We start from the raw sequence: 16,863 nt of genomic DNA on the forward strand, positions 1-16,863 counted from the left end.
AAGACTCGCAACAGGGAAGGAAAGGGACTTTAATGAAAAACCAAAACATAGGGAGCCAAAGTGCAAATTGTCACCCCCCATGGGGGGGCCATCCTAAACCCAGCCTGCATCCCCTCATCCTCCTTCAGGCCCCCAGCGGAGGCCCAAGGCCTGGAGCTTCTGCCTCAGGTAGCTCTTGAGCTGGGGCAGGCCTCTTTGGGACTCCAGTTCCTCGAAGGGCAGCTGTGGGGAGAGGGCAGCAGGTTACCCGTGGCTAGGGGTGAGGATGCCGGTGGGGCAGGGCAGGGCAACTCACCGGCAGGAGCTGGTAGCCCATTAGGCCCAGGTGCCGCTCCCTCAAGGCCCGTGAGCCCAGCAGCACCCTGCCATCACGGCAGAAATGCCAGCGTTCCCGCAGCATTAGCACCACCCTGGAGGGGGAGGAACATAGCTCACAGGTGCTGTTGTCAAAGGTGCCCTAGGCTTTGCGCCCTGCCTCCCTTACCTTTGGGCAGGGTTGTGGGTAGTGGAGTTAGAGGCAGCATGGCTCTGCGGGCAGGACCTTGGTGGGTATGGCAGGAAGGGGTCCTGGGTCCTCACGGGAAGCACAGCACCAGAACTGCTGACACATAGCAGGAAGTCTGGGGGGAGAAGGGCCAGTGGCCTCAGCCAGGGCTCTATCTCCCCAGCTTGCCACCCGCCCAGAGCCCCAGAGCTCACCTGTGCAGTAGCCTGGAGGCACGGTCAGGTCCTGGCGGTATTTCTCCTCCCCCAGCAGCTGGCGCAACCCCTCAGCTACTATGTCCTTGTGACTGAGGGGAAAGGACACTGATAGCAGGAAGGGCCTGGAGTCTCATCCTAGGCTGTCCCTGCCCAGCATCACCACCCTGGGCAAACTCTTCTGCTGCCCTGGGGCCCACTGTTCTTTATGACCCTTAAAAGTCAAATCGGGCAGCTCATGGGTCCCTTTGGCTTTCTACTGTCTTCTTCTGGGCTAGTCCCCTCCCCTTACCCCAAGCTACCCCATCCACCTGTACTTGCAGCGGGCACGGTCGGTGATGAGTGGCTGGGGAAAGATGGGCACTTGCTGCCTTCGGGGAAGGCGGGGACCCCGGTATCCTGGGAGCTCCAGCTCCACAGCCGTGTCAAGCAGAGAGAGGTAGCGACGCACAATCAGAGCGTGAGGGGTGCCTGCAGGAAGGGGGGGACTGGGGTGCATTGGGGTGCAGACCACCCCGCTCTCCCCTGCCCGCCAGCCCTTGGGTCCCCAGCCAGCCACCATGCTGCATACCACTGACATGGTTGATGAAACCCGGGGAAAAGACAAAGTGCAGGGCTCTGAAGGGCAGGCACCGCAGCTGGCACAGTGACATCAAGATGTTGACTGTGGCCAGGGGTGCCATCCCTGCTTCCCGAGCCAGAATCCTCTCAAGGCAGGGCATAAACTGCTGTTCCAAAGGCAGGTAGTTCAGTCGCCCAAAGGGCAGAACCAACTTCTGTACCACCTGTGGAGGAAGAGCAGTTCATTACCCAGCAAGAAATATTTCTCCAGTATCTTCTGCAAGCTGAGCCTTGGCCCTCAAGCTTCTAACATTGCTGTAAAGCAGAACAGTTCCTCTCCCGCCAACATACACACCGCAAGTTCAACAGCATAAGCAGTCGTAAGCTGCAAACTAATCACCAAACAAGCAGAGGGGACATCTCTGTGGGGTCTGGCCCTGAAGGCTTTGAGGAGTGGGATCAATGAAGCTAGGATGGTGCTAAGAGTGCTTTGGAAAACTGCAGAGCTCTAGGCACACATGCTAGTTATGGGTGTAGAGCAAGCCAGAGAGTGAGCAAAGATGGAGGTCCCAGGGGACAGAGCAAGCAGCCTGCTGGTGTGTTTGCTGCAGGAAGAGGCTAACCAAGCTGGACAGGGCTGGGCTTGACGAGGTCGCTGAGGATGACACACAGGAGCATGGGAAGGTGGGAGGCAAGCCCACCTTGCTGTTGAGCTGGGCTTCCTGGACCACCAGGAAGTGGGCAATGGCTTCCAGAAGTTGGGGCTCCCGCAACCGGTGCCGGGCCAGGTGCTGGGCCAGGAGCACCATCACATGGGGAGTCAGTTCCTCTGGCCTTGCTTCTGTGAAGAACAGCCTATCACACTGGACCCTCAGGCCAGACCTCCAGTTGGCTACATTCTACCTCAGCCCATCTTTCTCCTCTTCCTCAGCACCCCCCCAATTTGCTTTTAACCCCCTCCAGCACCTGCCAGGCTGCTGATCAGCTGCTGCCGTGGATACCGGAGGAAACGGGGGCAGCTCAGAGCAGCTTCCAACCCTTGCCCACCACGGAGGACAGGCTGCAAAGGGGGAGATGGCTTCGGAGGGAGGTGGAACCGTCGTCGTTGCTCCTGCTCTAGGGCACACACCAGGGGCCCATCTGATGGAAAGCCTGAGAGGGAGAGGTCAAAGGCAGTCCTAGTAACAGCTGTGCTGCTCTGTTCCAAGCATGGGGTTAGTGAATGCCCCACCTTTCTCCTCTCCATTTCCTGAGTGGGAAGGTGTGCTAGAGTTTAGTACAAACACTGAAGAAATGTAAAATACTGTGTGAACGTGAGGTATCAGAATAGTCTGTGGGGAAGACCTTATTTACACAAAGGTGGCAAACAGTCTCTCATCTCGTGCCAATTGACAAATTGTGGTGGCTACCAAGAGCACCCTATTCCCCCAGAAGGGATCTGGGGTGGCAACTTAGGCTGGAATGAATGTTTAACTCATACGACGTCTGCCATCACAGGAAGGGAAGTGTGCCTGGATATGTGCAGTTCCTGGGCAAAAGCCCGAGAGGTTGAGTCTCTGTGAACTCGGGTCCTCTACTGTTCTATGCTTCCATTAGCACCCAGCACCCCCCAACACCCTCCTCACGCCCCTCCTCACCAAGTAAGACTGCAAGGTGCAGACACACGTGGATGGTATGAATGTCAAAGGAGGGGCAGTTTCGGATGATGAGCTGACTCAAGTCCTGCAGTGTGGCCTGCTCCACAGGAGGGGGCTGCGGCCGAGACCCCAAGAGCTGGCCCAGACGACGAAGTGCCACGGGGTAGTGGTGGGCGCGCACCTTGGTGGGGTTCTGGCCCAGCCAACGCAGCAGCTCCCCAGGGCTCCTTGCCTGTTCCAGAAGCCGCTGCAGCCCTTGCACAGGGCCTGCATTGGGGCATCCTCCAAGAGGCCGGTCCCCCCACTTGCTAGGCCCCAAACAACAGGGCTGTACTGGCGGAATCAGCAGCAAGCCAGACAGCCGGGCGGGGGAGGCTTGGGCAGAGAGCAGGACTCGAAGCATGGAGTTGGGTGATGGAGACCCTGAGGGGCGGGCCAGAAAAGGGGGTGAGGTTTTCTCCAAAGAAGAGAAACACCTACTATCTATACCTTACCTCACTCCCCATTTAGAGGGGTTTGGGGTCAGAGCAACCTTTTGTGACTGCTCTGGTCCTCTTCCCCACCCGCTGTTCCGCCTCCTTCCACTCTTTTGAAATTGTAATCATAATCCTTCAGTGTGCTCAACACAGCACGATTTACAAAGCAATTCCATATATGTCATCTTCTCTGATGCTTCTTACACGCACACGAGAAGTAGGCAGGGCGGGCATTACTTCATTTCACAGGTGGAGAAACCAAGGCCCGAAGCAGCTCAGAGGCCGCTTAAGTTAAGCCCGAGGTCATTAACCGGGTTAGTGGTCGCGCCAGTCTGGAGCCCAGGTGGCCCCGGCGAAGCGCCCTTCCGACCACCTCCCCCTCCCACAGGAGGCGGCGGCGGCACCGAGGGCGGAACGCGGGCTCCGAGGCCGGACGGTGCTGGGTTCCATGCTGGGCGCTCCCACTTACCAGCGGCGTGACCTTGGACAAGGGGCTTCCTCTCCGTCTCTCTGCCTAAGTGTCTTCACCCGTGAGATGAGAATGCAGTGCCCACCTCGCAGAGCGCCCGTGGGGCCCGAGTGCGCAGCTTTGCAAGGACGCGGAGTCGCCGAGGTTGGGAGTCCCCACACCCACCCCGGCCCAGGGACGCCAGGAGACCGTGGCCACCGCCGCCAACGCCAGCTCCCGCGGCCCTCCCGCTGCCCGCCGCGCAGGCGCCACCCCTACATGACTCCCCAGGCCCCGCGCAGGTCGCTCCCTCAGTTGGTCTCGGGGCCCGGGTGCCGGGCTCCCCCCGCGGCCTCCTCATCGGCTGACCACCGAGTCCGCCATCTTCCCAGCAGCCCCCGGAGCGCCGCCGGACGCCAATCCCCGCGCTGCGCTAGGCCAGCGGAGACGTGGCTCCCGGCAGGCGCTGCGAGCCGCGGTGCGGTGGAGCCCCGCCCCCGCCTCCAGGAAGTGCGCGCGCAGCCCCGGGGCGGGGCCAGAGAGCCAAACGCTGAAGCCGGGCGGCCGGAGGGGCGAGGGAAAGGCAGGTTGGTCAGGACCTGGGGCCCAGTCCGTGCCCTTCACTTCCTTTCCTCCTTCCTCTGGGCAAGGGCTCCCCGGCCCCACAGGCCCCACAGGCTCCACAGGCCCCACATACGCAGACACACACCAAGAGAGAAAACTTCACAGTTACTTTAATCTGCACAGGTTCCAGAGAACTCTTCTGCCCCTCCCAGCTCCCCTTCGCCAGCCTTCCGCTGTTCTTGGGTCCCTAAATCAGCCCAGGGAGCTGTCAGGGACAAGAGGTGGCTGGGTCCTCAGACAGAACACTAAGACGGGCCCAGGGAGGTTGCCCGGCTCTGCCCAGGGCCCAGGCAGTGACAGCAGGTGCCTGACCGTGAGGAGCCTACTGTCAGTGGGGGCTGAGGGCCAGCAGTCCCAGGAGGTGGTCCAGAGCCATGGAGGTCACAGGGAGGGGCCTCCGCCAGCCCCCGGAGTCCTCTGCGGCGCAGGGCTGGGGTCCAGGTTAGTGGGAAGAGGCAGGCCGGAGAGGCAGGTCTGGGCAAACAGCAGCCCCCACCACGGCGCGGGGAGCAAGGTCCCGAGGGGCCAGCAGCACTACCAAGAGCCCGTGGAGGCACTACGGGCGGTACATGGCAAAGGCCAGCAGACTGAGGAGCAGGGTGAAGCCGGCCAGGCCCAGAGTGGCCGTCAGGGGGAAGAAGGGCCGGTACTGGATCTGGCAGTACCAGAGCAGCAGCGCAGCAGCAGCAGCAGGGGCAGGAGGAGGCTGCCTACTTCCAGCCCGGAGGATCCTGGCTCCGAGCCCGGGGGGCAGGGGGGATGTGGGGGCCCGACCCTCGTGGACACGTGGCAGTGGAGAACACAGTTGGGAGGGAGGTGAAGGCTGCCCAGGGTCTGGGTGTCGTCTCCTAGCAGCTGCCCTTGGTAGATGAGTCGTACCTGCTGTTCCCGGCCTGGAAACTGGGTCCTGAGGAGAGAGGGACCTGGGTAAGAAAGCAGGCCTCAGGCAACCCTAGTTCTTCGCCCCAGAACAACACTCCACCCTCCACATGCCACCAGGGCCATGGCCTCTGAGGGGGCAGTCTGCCACAGGGGAACAAGTATGGTGTGCAATTTGGGGAGCTTAGAATGAGGGGGAGGTCTCAGATCTCTCTGGTGGTGGTGATCATTCCCAATCTATTTAGCATTTCACTCCTGTCCTCTTCCCCCCTTACCTTTTCAAAGAGCCAATGGTGTCCTGGGGCCAGACTCTGGCCACCTGTTCTGAATCATTGAGGAATTTCAGCCGTAGCACTAGGGGCTCCTGTGGGGAGTCCGGGGGTGGCGGTGTAGCTCTGACCCCTGGGCTAGGCTCTGGCTGTGCAGCTTGACCTCTGTGTCTCAGGCTGGGGGGCTCAGCCCCTGGGGCCTCTCCTCTGACGTTGTCGGTAGCTGCCATGGCTTCGCTGGGCTGTGCTGACGTTGGGGTCCCTGAGGGCTGGGGCAGTGGGTCCGCACCCTCAGCAGTGTGTGTTGAGACCCAGGCAAGGGCCAGCACCAGAAGGCAGGCAAGCACCGAGAAAAGGATGGTCACCTCATCACCCACCCCTTCAATCAGGGTCATGGCGCCTGCCTTGCCCGCCGCACTACCGAGCTGGAGAGGCACAAAGAACTCGTGAGGGTGGGCTCCCTGGTCAGGAGCCCTCCACCCACCACACTCTCTCACAGTCCTAATGCCTCTGTCTCCCTACCCACCCCAGGGCACAGACTGCTCTGACTCCCAGTTGCCCCAAACTTGCCTCCTCATTTCTCTTCCCATCTCCAAATCCCAAGTCCTAACTCTCTGTAACCTGAGTTCTAGGTCTTTAACTAGCTCCCCAATTCACCCAAACCCTATCTCAAGGTAAGGACCTTGACCTTCTAAGCGACCCCGCCCCCCAAATTTAACCCCCACCAGACTTCACCCCAGAGACTTTATTCTTCCGTCCACTTCATCCCAAAGTTTACTCCTTCACCTACTTAACCCCAAAGCTCATCTAATCTGTCGCTAAAGTTTCTTCAAGGGTGGAAATGGGCCCCCATCCTACCCCCACGCATTACAATTTACCCACACCCCACCGGTGGCACGGGGCTACTTCCCAAAACCTCCCCCACACCAAACGTCAAACTCCGCCCTTTGGCAATCTGGAGCCTCCAAGCATTGCCACCTACTCAACTCGGCCCCTTCCTAGTCCCTTCGAACCCCACCCCGCGGCGGCCCGACTCTGCGCCTCGTCTGGAAGCCTCTCCAAACCCAGCCGGCCGCCAGACCCCAGATCCCGCCCGGATCTTCACCCTCCCCGCCTCCATTCCTTCATCAGCCCTCCCATCTGCCCGCCCCCCGGAGCCGCAGGAGGGCACGGCGATCCCTGGGCGGGGCGAGCGGGGCCCAGCTGAGGCCCTGCGCGGCGGGGTGGGCGCGGTCGTGGCGCGGGGACTCACCGCCCTGCTCAGCCAGCTCCATCTCGGCCCCTCGGGCACTTCCGGGCTGGAGGAGCCGAGGTCGCTGGCACCTGAGGCATCCCTCCTTCTCCGCCGCCGCGGCCCGGGGCACTGTGGGACTTGTAGTCCGGCGCCGCGATGTCCCCGCCCGCCGCCCTGCGGACCCACGTGGGAGGCTCGGCCCGCGTTCCCCGACTCCGGCTGACCGCCTGGGTGCCTGCGGGGGCGGCTTTGGGGGTTATGCTAGTCCCCAGCCGTTTGGGCGGCAGCAGGACCCGCTCCCTTCCCCGCCAGTAGCCCGGGCCTCTGTCACTCTAGACACCAACGTCATCTGGAGCACGTCAGAGTGACCGTATTGGTGATGCAGTGATGAAGCTCTGGGGAGCTCAGGTGGCCCCTACCCAGGCCAATCCTTATGTCAGCATGGACGCCAAGGCACCCTGGACTCCCAAATTGACTTCAGCTCAAAGACCAGTACCTGTAGGCTGCCCAACCAGACTAAGGATATCTGTCCCCAGGGCTGCCCCTTTCCCTGGTCCCCTCCTCCACCTTGCCCCTGCAGGACTGTGAAAGAAGCATGAACTTTGGAACCGGACACAAATCTTGATCCCTTATCCTGTGCTTATCAGCCATATGACCTTGGGTGGGTTATTGAATCTCTTTGAGCATGTTTCTTCCTTCCTAGAACGTATCTTGTAGGTCAACCGTAAGGAAGAAATCAGATGGTTTTATTAAAAAATATGAAAACTATGTATGGGTCACTTAGATGTTTGCTCACCTAGTATTAGTACACTTCCTCTACCCAAACCTAGGCTCAGAAACCAGGTCCTTAACGTGTTACTGTGTAGAGAATCTTGAGTACCAACCTGGCCTGTGGATTTCTGTGGATTTTCCTCTGGGCTTCTGTAGCCACAGAGATTTCACATCCTGGATTTTACAGGCCAGTCTTGATTAAAAATAATCTACCCTAGTCTTCCCATAGCTTATGCCTACTTGTGGCAGCAAGTGCTCCAAATGTTGCTTTGAGAATGTCAGTTTAGATTTATAAGGTACAGAACAAACTTATCTCTAGTTTTTTCCCTCCAGTTCATTGATTATGTAGACATTTATTAAAAATACACTACATGCCAGGCATTGTGCAAAATGCTGAGAATACAACGGTGAAGCAGATCTTCTCCCTGCCCACATGTGACTCATATACTAATAGAGGGGAGATACATAGATTAGCCCATCAGTGCTAAAACAGGTGTGTGCTGCTTGCTGGGGCAACTCTTTACCCTTAGCATCTCTTTTGGCAGGTGTACCTGGTGTAACTTCTTGCTGTAAGTTCTAATTAGGTCTCTAAAAGGCATGTTGGGTGTTGCTTTTAAAATCGTAGACTGTCACAGCTAGGTTTTCTGTTCAACCACTGTATTTTGCAGATGAAGCCCAGAGAGGGTTCAGGACATCCTTAAGGTTATATAGGTAGACAGAAACCTGCATCCTTCAGGAGCATGGGATACCTCGAGGGTTGATTACCTTGCACCTGGTTCTTTGGAACGTTCAAGAAACCTAGGAATGGTGACTGGGTTGGTACTGGGACCAAGTTGTGTGAGTAGTCAAATGATGGGCAACTTTACGCCAGGAAAAGGTCCAGCTTGACCTAGGAAGTGAAAATGTGTGTACAAAGGATGACATGTGTCCACTATCTCTGAGGATATCTGGGTGTAGCAGATATCCTGCTACATCTTTGGCAGATTCAGTGGCTGGGGCCACTGCACTGCATATGCCCCCTCTGGTGGGTTTTAGGAAATGTGTGTGTGTGTTGGGGGCGGGGGGCACAGCTAGAACTGCAGACAGCCTTGGCAATGGGAATGCTCTGGTAACTGGGACATTGAAGGGAGCTCCTGGCCTCAGAAAGAGCGGAAGGACAGGATGGACAAGGGAGTGAGGACAAGGAATATTAGAGCCATGTGGACCCTGGCGAGTCTCCTGGATGGGGTGGGGGATGGGTCAGGGAGGAAAAGGCATAATATTTGATTCCTTTCTCTTCTTCCTCTATGTACCACTGGGGTCCAGCAGCATTAAACAAAGCCCCCCGGTCCGGGGGACAGCAGGGTGTCTTTTAGGAGAGGCCAGTCACAAGAGGATAAGAGTAAGGACTTTGTTGTTCAAAGTGTCATTTCGAGGGGCTCACCGATGAAGCGTTCAGGGAGAACTGGAAATAGCCGCCAAGAATTCATCCCAGCCTCTGAGCTGCAGCCAGCAGTGGAGAGCGGGGGCAGAAAGCCAGGGAGAGAACCCCGGCGGCGGGGTGGTCTCTAGGGTTGACCTCGGGGCCTGGGGACAGGGGAGCCTGTGCCGTACTGAAGGCAGGACACTGTAAGCCAGGAACAGCTGGGCCTTGGCGGGCTCCTGGGCCAATCAGTCGCGTTCATCAGCACCCTCAGGCGCAGGGCACTGTTTGGGCATAGCCCAGAGACCCGACACCCCACCCAGATAAGAGCAGGGAGGCGAAAGCGACAGCTGGGCCCGGGAGGAGGCCGGGGCAGCTGTCCCCCGCGAGCGGGTGGCCCTCCAGGCGGTGTGGGTGGGGGCCGGTCAGGAGGCGGAAGGGCCGAGGCTGGGTGGGAGGGGCCCGGCGCCGGGGCTGGAGCGCGGCCGGGGGTGGAGGTTGCGGAGCCGGCGAGCTAGCGAGGGGCGGAGGCGCTGGGCCGGCGCGCAGGAGGGCCGGGGGCGGGGGCGGCGGGGAGGGGGCTCGGGCTGCGTGTGCCGGAGCCGGCGGGGGCGGCGGTGCGTGCGCATGACGCGGGGGGAGGGCCCGGGCCGCGCGCTCCCGGTCCCGTTGTTGTTGCCGCTGGAGGCTGCGCCGAGGCAGCGGGATCGCGGCGCCGGGAAGCGCCCAGCAGCGGCGGCCACAGCGTGCGCGGCGGCGCCTCGTGGCTTCGGCCTCTAGACCCGGCCCCCATGCACTAGCCCCGCGCCGCCGGCCCAGCAGTCCCGGCCCCGCCGGCCCCGCCGGCCCCGCCAGCCCCGCGCGCCCGTTCGCCGCCGCCGCGCCGCCCCGGGCCCTGACCGGGCCCGCCTTGGGCCCCGCGGCTCCGGAGCCATGAACTTCCAGGCGGGCGGGGGGCAGAGCCCGCAGCAGCAGCAGAGCCTGGCGGCTCCTGGGGGCGGCGGCGGCGGCGGCGCGGGGGGCGGCGGGCAGTTCGGCGGCGCGGGGCCCGGGGCCGGGGGCGGCGGCGGCCCATCGCAGCAGCTGGCCAGCGGGCCCCCCCAGCAGTTCGCACTCTCCAACTCGGCGGCCATCCGGGCCGAGATCCAGCGCTTCGAGTCCGTGCATCCCAATATCTACGCCATCTACGACCTGATCGAGCGCATCGAGGATTTGGCGCTGCAGAACCAGATCCGGGAGCACGTCATCTCCATTGAGGGTGAGCGGAGCTGGGGGGCTGCGGTAGCCGGGGCGCGGTGCCCCCTCCAGAGCTGGCCAAGGGTCCATGGCCTGTCCCGGCCACGCTCTCTATGTCGGGGGTCCTCGCGCCCCTGAGGTCCGAGCCACGCGGTTTGCTGATGGGCGCTGCAGAGCCGGCGAGCAGGCTTCGCCATATCTCGTCCAGGGACACTTTGGGGCCAGGGGACACGTTTTCTGCTTCAGGGCGCGAAGGTGGTGTCGCCCCGAGGGGCTGGGGCCAGATCCGGTCAGGCATGGCTAGAGAGGGTGGGCGCGGCGGAGGGCCTCGGCAGGCCGGGAGGTGGGGCCGCGAGCGGGGAGACTTCTCGGCCGCTGCCTGGGCCTTGCCCCGCAGTGAGGCGGGGGTTCAGAGCCTCCCGTTAGAGGATGGCAGTGTTCCCGGGCCTAGCGCCCGCGGGCCCTGGAAGGTGGTGCTCGCCGCGGCGGCCTCTCCCGACGCACCCCCCCCCTCCACGCTGCTGAGGCCAAGCGGGAGAGGGCTGGGCCTGGCGCGGTGCTGGGGCGCAGCGACCGCGTGGGAGGCACCGGACTGTCCATCGGCGCCTTCGCCGGGTCCCGCGCGCGCCGGCATCCGCGGCTGCTAGCTCCGGAGGAGGCGCGGGGCTGCAGGGCGCCTACTGACCTCCAGGAACGCCGCAACCGGCGTCCGAGGACGGAAAACCCCGGGCCACTGCGCTGCCCAGCGCCCCTTTCTCTGGGCTTTTGAGCCCTGGACTTTAGGCTGCCGAAGGCCATAGGAAGTGGGGGCACGCTGCTGGCAGATGCCCCACGACCTCTGGTGTGGTAAGGGCTGGTTGCACCCGCAGGCACCCAGTGGCATGGTGACCTTTGAGGGCTCGCGGACAGATGGGCCTCGCCTTGGGCCATCTGCTTCCTCCTCCAGTTCTGTTTGAAGGGGGACGCCCACCAGCAGGTGGTGGGTTCCGTCTTAGTGGAAATGCAGCAAGAGCCAAGGCTTTTTGCTGTGACATGGAGTTGTGGGAAGGGGCCTGTCCACTACTGGGGCCTGCAGTTAGTGCCGCACTGCCCCTTCTCCTTGTGTGATGCTCTCCGGGTTCCTGCACTTGAGCATTCCCTGTCTGCTTTCAGAGGTCCCCATAGCTGGGGAAGGAGTATTGGGTCTCTTGGGAGCAGAGGACCCCATGTGGGACTGGAGTCCTGCCTTTGTGCTGTGACATGCCAGTCTGACTTCCTTCTGTCCTTTCCCCCACCCACTCTTATCTCTTTTCTCTCAAGGCTGGGTTCACTGTGAACTAATTAGGTGACAGCAAAAACTCATTAACGTGGATCTCAGTAAATGGCCTGAATCACTGCTGTGGCTGGGGACCCTGAGAGGGCATTTGTGTGAGCCTGGGGCCTCAAAGAGAGTAGATGACCAATTTTTCCTTCTAGATCTGGAGGGGGTGGGGTGAGGAGAGGTACCATTTGCTGCAACTTCACTGTCCCTTGAAGGAAGTAAAGAAATTCCTGATCAACTCCAAGATTACCTCCCCCCAGCTCCTTCTGGAGGGTGAAGAGACCAGGTGGGCCAGCCCAGGAGCGTCTGCTACAGAGCCCTCACCAGAGCAGGGAGAAGCGGGGTCAGCTGGGCTCTCCTCCCCAGCTGGGCATCTCTGTTGGAAGCCTTCTGTGATGGGAAGGCCATGATTCCTGGGATGCACTTGGGTTTTTCACCTCCATCTTAAATTCAGCATGACAGGCAGAATTCCCCCTGCTAGAGCCCTTCCCCTAGCCAACTTCCCCTTGCAATTTGGAAATGCCCCATGGTCCCATCTGCTTGGCCTGGAAGCTCAGCATCACTATTGTGAAATCCTGGGACCCGATGTCTCATTGTCACCGGACTGACCCAGCTGCTGCTCACACGTGGGTTCTCAGCTCCGTCGTCCCTCCCCTGGTCCCTGCTGCCCTGCTCACTCCCCGTGGGTCCTCCCATCCTCTCTCCTGGAGCCTGTCTTTCTTACCCACCTCACTCCTCTTGCTTCCCTATTCTGTCACCCCAGCTTTTTTGCTGTGGACAGACTTCAGAAGAAAAAAAAACCGCTCCTCCAATTTCTGCCCCATATCCTTCCTGCGCTAGAAGCCCTCTCCATCTGCCAAACCATATTGCTTCTGTCCTGTGAAGCAGCGTCCCCATCTTCCTTCTGGGAGGAGAGGCGCGGATTTTCCGGGGCGTTTCCAAACTCACTCTGAGCCTGGACTGAGAGTGAGGCCCCTCTAGGGCCCGGCAGACCTGGGCTGTTACGTAAACACTTGTCACTGGGAGCCGGATCCTTTGCTTCCCAGGGGGGCGAGCCTCTCAGTGGAAAGGGATGACATTTGCAGGGTGTGAAACAAAGTCTCCTTTCCTGCGTTAAGACTTCCGTGAGGGGTTCATCCCAGCTCTGAAGGTGACTTGGGAGGTGCAGTCAGGACTGTTTGACACTGAGGAAGTTCAGTGAACGCCTGACCTCCTGTCCTCTCTCTGCTGCTCTCAGTCACCTCTGACACCGTGTCCAGGTCAGGAGGAAGCAGGGGGATGGTTGGCTTTCCTGTGTTTCAGGACAGGATTTGAGAGGAGGCAGACCATCTTGGAAAGTCCCTTTCCCACCAAAGGCCAAGGAAGGAGAAAACCTGTCCATCACTTGGTCTTAGGGAATGGAAGAAGTAGAGCCATGAGCTGGGACAGAGTTAGAAGGCTCCATGTGCAGAACCTCTGAGCCATCCTCAACTCACTGGTGGGGAAACTGAGGCTCAGAGAAGGGAGGGAGCCCGGCTCCTAGTTCCTGGCTCAGCTCTCTCTCGCCTCCAGGGACTGGTGCTCCTCTGACTTGCTGGGGTCTCCAGGCTGCGTCCTGGAGAGAGGGATGCAGTCCCGAAGGGGGGACACTGGGTGTGTGGAACATAGAGGCTGGACTAGGCCAGTCAGGAGCTCGGAGAAGCTGTTGGGAGAAGCAGTCCCAGGGCTGGGGCAGGTGGCCTGGAAAGGCTTGCTGGCTGGTGGGTGAGCACAGGGGAGGGTTGCTCCCAGGGAGGGCCTGGAGCCCCAGCTCAAGGTTCCTGAGGGGCACAGGGCCTGGAAGTGGAGGTGACTGTGTCTGTGTACCATATGGCGACTGTTGTGTGTGCTGGAACTGGGCTTCCTCAGCTGGAAGACTAGCTGGAGTTTCCCCTTTGTTTTCCCGCTAGGGCTTTTTTTTTTTTTTTTTTTTTTTTGGTGGGGAAAAAAAAAACAAACAAAAAAACCCAGTGAAGTTCCTTTGAGCTTCCAGCTGGCCTCCTAGGCTTGCTCATCCTGTGAGCAAGATTGCCTGCTTGCCCTGGACTCTGGGTTTGGTGACATCCTAAAGGGGCTAACTAGAGACGAGTTGACCCAAGGCTAGACAGAGAAGGGGGCCCTGGGACTGTGGGCTGGTTGTTGGGTGGGAGTTCAGAGCAACAGTGAGAGGGCCGCCCCACAGCTCACACCCTTGCTTGCTTGGGGTTTTGTGTCTTGTTTCCTGTTTGTCCTGTGATTTAATCCAGGAGGATGGGAACAGCGGTATGCGTTTTAGAGCCAGGGGTTCTCTCTCCTGAGCTAATTTGCCTTTCTCACTGGTCCTCAGGTGCACGTTCCCCAGCGTAGTCATAAGCTCCACCTGCGGACGAGCTTTCTCCAAGAACTCTGACTGGGGAGGTCTGGGTCAGGGTCTGGGATCTACATCTGTAACCCTCCCGGGCCATTCTGGCAATTAGCTGGTTTAGAGAATGAGTGGTGGGGGTGGGGTTGCTTATATAGGACTTTGCACACAAGGGTTCTAGGAACTCTGAAAAAGAAGATATCCGTGTGGGTGCTAGTAGCTGGGGAAAGCTGCGTTTGTTCCAGATACATTTATTTAGCTCCTACTGTGTGGCCCAGTTGCATCTAGCACGGTGGAAAACAGGTGATCAAAAGGGAGGAGTGGGGAGAAGGGGTCAGAAGGTCTGGGCTTGGTGCACGTGGGGAGAAGAGCTTAGTCTGTAGGAGGTGCCAGCAGGGTACTGAGAGTGGGAAGAACAAAGCCCAGATTTTTAGGACACCAGGGCAAAGGTCAGACTTGGGAAGTCTCATCAAGACCCCTTTCCTGGCCCGGTGCAGTGACTCACACCTGTAATCCCAGCACTTTGGGAGGCCAAGGTGGAAGGATCACTTGAGGCCAGGCATTCAAGACCAACCTGGGCAACATAGCAAGACCCCATCTTTACAAAGAATTAAAAAATTTAGCTGGATGTGGTGATGTGTACCTGTAGTCCCAGCAACCTGAGAGGTTGAGGCAGAAGGATCCCTTGAACTCAGGAGTTGGAGGCTGCAGTGAGCTATGATCATGCCACTGCACTCCGGCCTGGGCAACAGAGTGAGACCTTGTCTCAAAAAAACTAGGGGACCTTTTCCTCAGGGTCAGAAGGGGAGACGGGAAGCCCTACCCAGCCTGACCTCAGGCTGCCTGACCTCAGGGCTGAGTGTGGTGGGAAAGCTCCCTTGCCCCATTCACGGTCCCTGAGCTCTGGCTCCTCCCATGTGATGATACTGCACAAACGAAGCAGTCCTTGTCCCTGTGTACCACCTGGCTGTCGTCCTATACCATTTATTTTGTTCATCAAATGTCTGCCAGGCCTGGGGCTCGGGAGGTTTCCCATGCAGAGGGAACAGGTCCCGAAGGCAGTCGGGCGGGAAGCACACAGTGCATACTAGGTGTTGGGGGACAGCAAGTTGGGTGCTGCGGCCCCAGGCCGGGGCGCTGAGCTGTGGGGCACAGGCCGGGGAGGCCCGCAGGAACCTGGTGAAGCAGTTTTGATGCTTTCTCCTGTGTGTATTTACTTCCGCCTCCCCACGTTCCAAGAAGCCATATGAGATGGTGCCTCATCCTGTCCTGTAGGAGCCGGGGTGTCAGGGGAGTGTTAACCTCCGAGGAGGCTCTCACTGGCGGCTCAGCGCCCGCGCCACACTGTGCATTAGCGCTCCTGTGCCGTCCACCAGCTGTCAGCGCACCTCTGGCTCAGAAGAGGAGCAGGCGAGGTGCCCTTCTTGGAAAGTAGGCGTAACTTGGGGGAGTTAAGGCTGGGGGAGCCAGGCGCCCTTCTCAGAACCCCTGTGACCTCAGCGTGGCATTGCCTGAATGCTGCCCTCATTCTTTTTACTATGCAGGTAACTCGAAATGAGTCGGATCAGTTTGCTTTCCTCCTGCGGCCCAGCTGAGCTACGCCGTACAGGCCGAGGGTTACGGGCAGCTCATCTTGGAGCGTGGAGTTGAGGCGGGGAGGGGACTGCCTGCCTCGGGTGCAGAGGTTGCACGGGGGCTCTGCCGCTCTGCCGCGCCGTCCACTGGAGATTGGAGTAAGGCTCAAAGCTTTGCTGCACTTTGCAGCTCACCATTTAATTTCCCAGAGGAGGCTCGTTTTTAGGTTTGCAAGTGTCATCTCCATTTTGCAAGTGAGATAGGTTAGGATTTAGATTAAGTTACTTTCCCGAGGCCACAAGGTGAGTATTAGAACCAGGGATTTTACTTGGTTTTCCGACTCCAGGTCTGGTTGTGTTCCTCTCGCAGAATGGACTAGATACATTGTGGTGGGCCACACCCATCAGCCCTTATAAGTTGCTTCTAGAGGAAATTGTGTGAGAGTCAAACTGACCTGAGTTTTAGAAGAGTTTAGAGTATGATTTAAGGGTGAATTGGGACTCCTCATCCCTGCTACAGTTTTCTTCTGATGTCTCCAGTCTCCCCCTGAATGGCGGCTCTCCCTCCCGGGAGCAGCGTGGATGTAGCATACAGTAGTTAGATGCTTGCTCGAGAAACGCTTTAAAATATTATTTTTTAAAAATTCTATTTAAATATTTAAGTGCCTGAAGTAAATACATGCTTGTTAAAGCCCACTCAGGTGGAGAAGGAAGTGGAAGGAGCAGTGGCCTCCTCTCTCCCCGGAGGCGTCTGCTGTTAGCAGTCTGGTGTGCGGCCTTCTAGACTCTTCTGTCAGCTACTCTGATAGATTTGATATTACTAGTGTTTCGCGGCAACGGTGGGCTTTTGTGGAAAACGCTGCACTGGGAGAAGGGGGAGCCAGAGATTCACAGAGTCACAACAGGAGGCTGCTGTGGTCATTTGCGTGTTCGGCAGCTTGCTGGGCTGGGAGTTCTCGTCCCCGCTCTGCCACCGACTGGCTGTGAGAACTCGGGCAAGGCACCCACAGTTCCGGGCCTGCCTTCCTCGAAGCACATTCTGGCTGTGTCTGTGCAACCAGCTGTGACCCTGTGAGTGGATATTTGGCACCGTCTCAGGCTTGGCTCTGCGGCCTGGGGTCCTGGCAAGTGCGGGAGTCTCTGGGCTCCGTTTGGAGCTGGCCTTCACCATGCAGCACTTGGAGATCGCTCCCCTGGAGCCCCCAAGGAGCTGATAAGTGGAAGAGATCATGTTGGGAGAGGTGAGATTTTCTGTGCCTCAGTTTCCTCACCTGAGGTGGAAGGATCGTAACAAAGCCACCGCCTGTGTCTCCGTTGTGCCGAGCACTGGCAAGGGCCCACGTGCAATGTGCTTAGAGCAGGCCTGACACGTGGTAAGCACCTGGCCGATTCCG

The 16,863-nt window shown here is 59.2% G+C and overlaps 3 protein-coding genes across 12 annotated transcripts in view; 1 reads left to right on the forward strand and 2 right to left on the reverse strand.

The window, feature by feature from the left end:
* Positions 1-9: 9 nt before the first annotated feature.
* Positions 10-4,243, reverse strand: FASTK (Fas activated serine/threonine kinase). 6 transcript variants are annotated; one of them, XM_069461497.1, is made up of 10 exons: positions 4,101-4,243; positions 2,898-3,320; positions 2,308-2,412; positions 1,962-2,101; positions 1,271-1,484; positions 1,011-1,170; positions 700-791; positions 485-620; positions 296-410; positions 10-222 (listed from the first exon to the last, which is right to left on the reverse strand). In XM_069461497.1, the coding sequence occupies exons 1-10, from the start codon at positions 4,180-4,182 to the stop codon at positions 115-117; spliced, it is 1,575 nt and encodes a 524-aa protein (XP_069317598.1). In that variant the 5' UTR covers positions 4,183-4,243; the 3' UTR covers positions 10-114. The 6 variants fall into 6 exon arrangements, with proteins under 6 accessions (XP_069317598.1, XP_069317597.1, XP_069317596.1 ...); XM_069461496.1 differs by having other exon boundaries at positions 1,962-2,098; positions 2,227-2,412; XM_069461495.1 differs by having other exon boundaries at positions 2,227-2,412.
* A 308-nt stretch (positions 4,244-4,551) lies between these two features.
* Positions 4,552-6,931, reverse strand: TMUB1 (transmembrane and ubiquitin like domain containing 1). Its single transcript, XM_069461784.1, is given in 4 exon segments — positions 4,552-5,123; positions 5,126-5,352; positions 5,600-6,018; positions 6,846-6,931. Coding segments are annotated over 3 exon segments (738 nt in total). The 5' UTR covers positions 5,989-6,018; positions 6,846-6,931; the 3' UTR covers positions 4,552-5,001.
* A 2,727-nt stretch (positions 6,932-9,658) lies between these two features.
* The window catches only part of AGAP3 (ArfGAP with GTPase domain, ankyrin repeat and PH domain 3), a 55,414-nt gene continuing 48,209 nt past the window's right edge, over positions 9,659-16,863 (forward strand). For 3 of the 5 annotated variants that reach the window (XM_069461486.1, XM_069461493.1, XM_069461494.1), the window contains exon 1: positions 9,659-10,258. In XM_069461486.1, the coding sequence (XP_069317587.1) occupies positions 9,934-10,258 (325 nt within the window). In that variant the 5' untranslated portion in view covers positions 9,659-9,933. The remainder of the gene's footprint in view (positions 10,259-16,863) is intronic. The other 2 variants (XM_069461487.1, XM_069461488.1) reach the window with 2 other exon arrangements.

This window comes from Eulemur rufifrons, chromosome 29 (genome assembly GCF_041146395.1).
Source record: "Eulemur rufifrons isolate Redbay chromosome 29, OSU_ERuf_1, whole genome shotgun sequence".
NCBI lineage: Eukaryota > Metazoa > Chordata > Mammalia > Primates > Lemuridae > Eulemur > Eulemur rufifrons.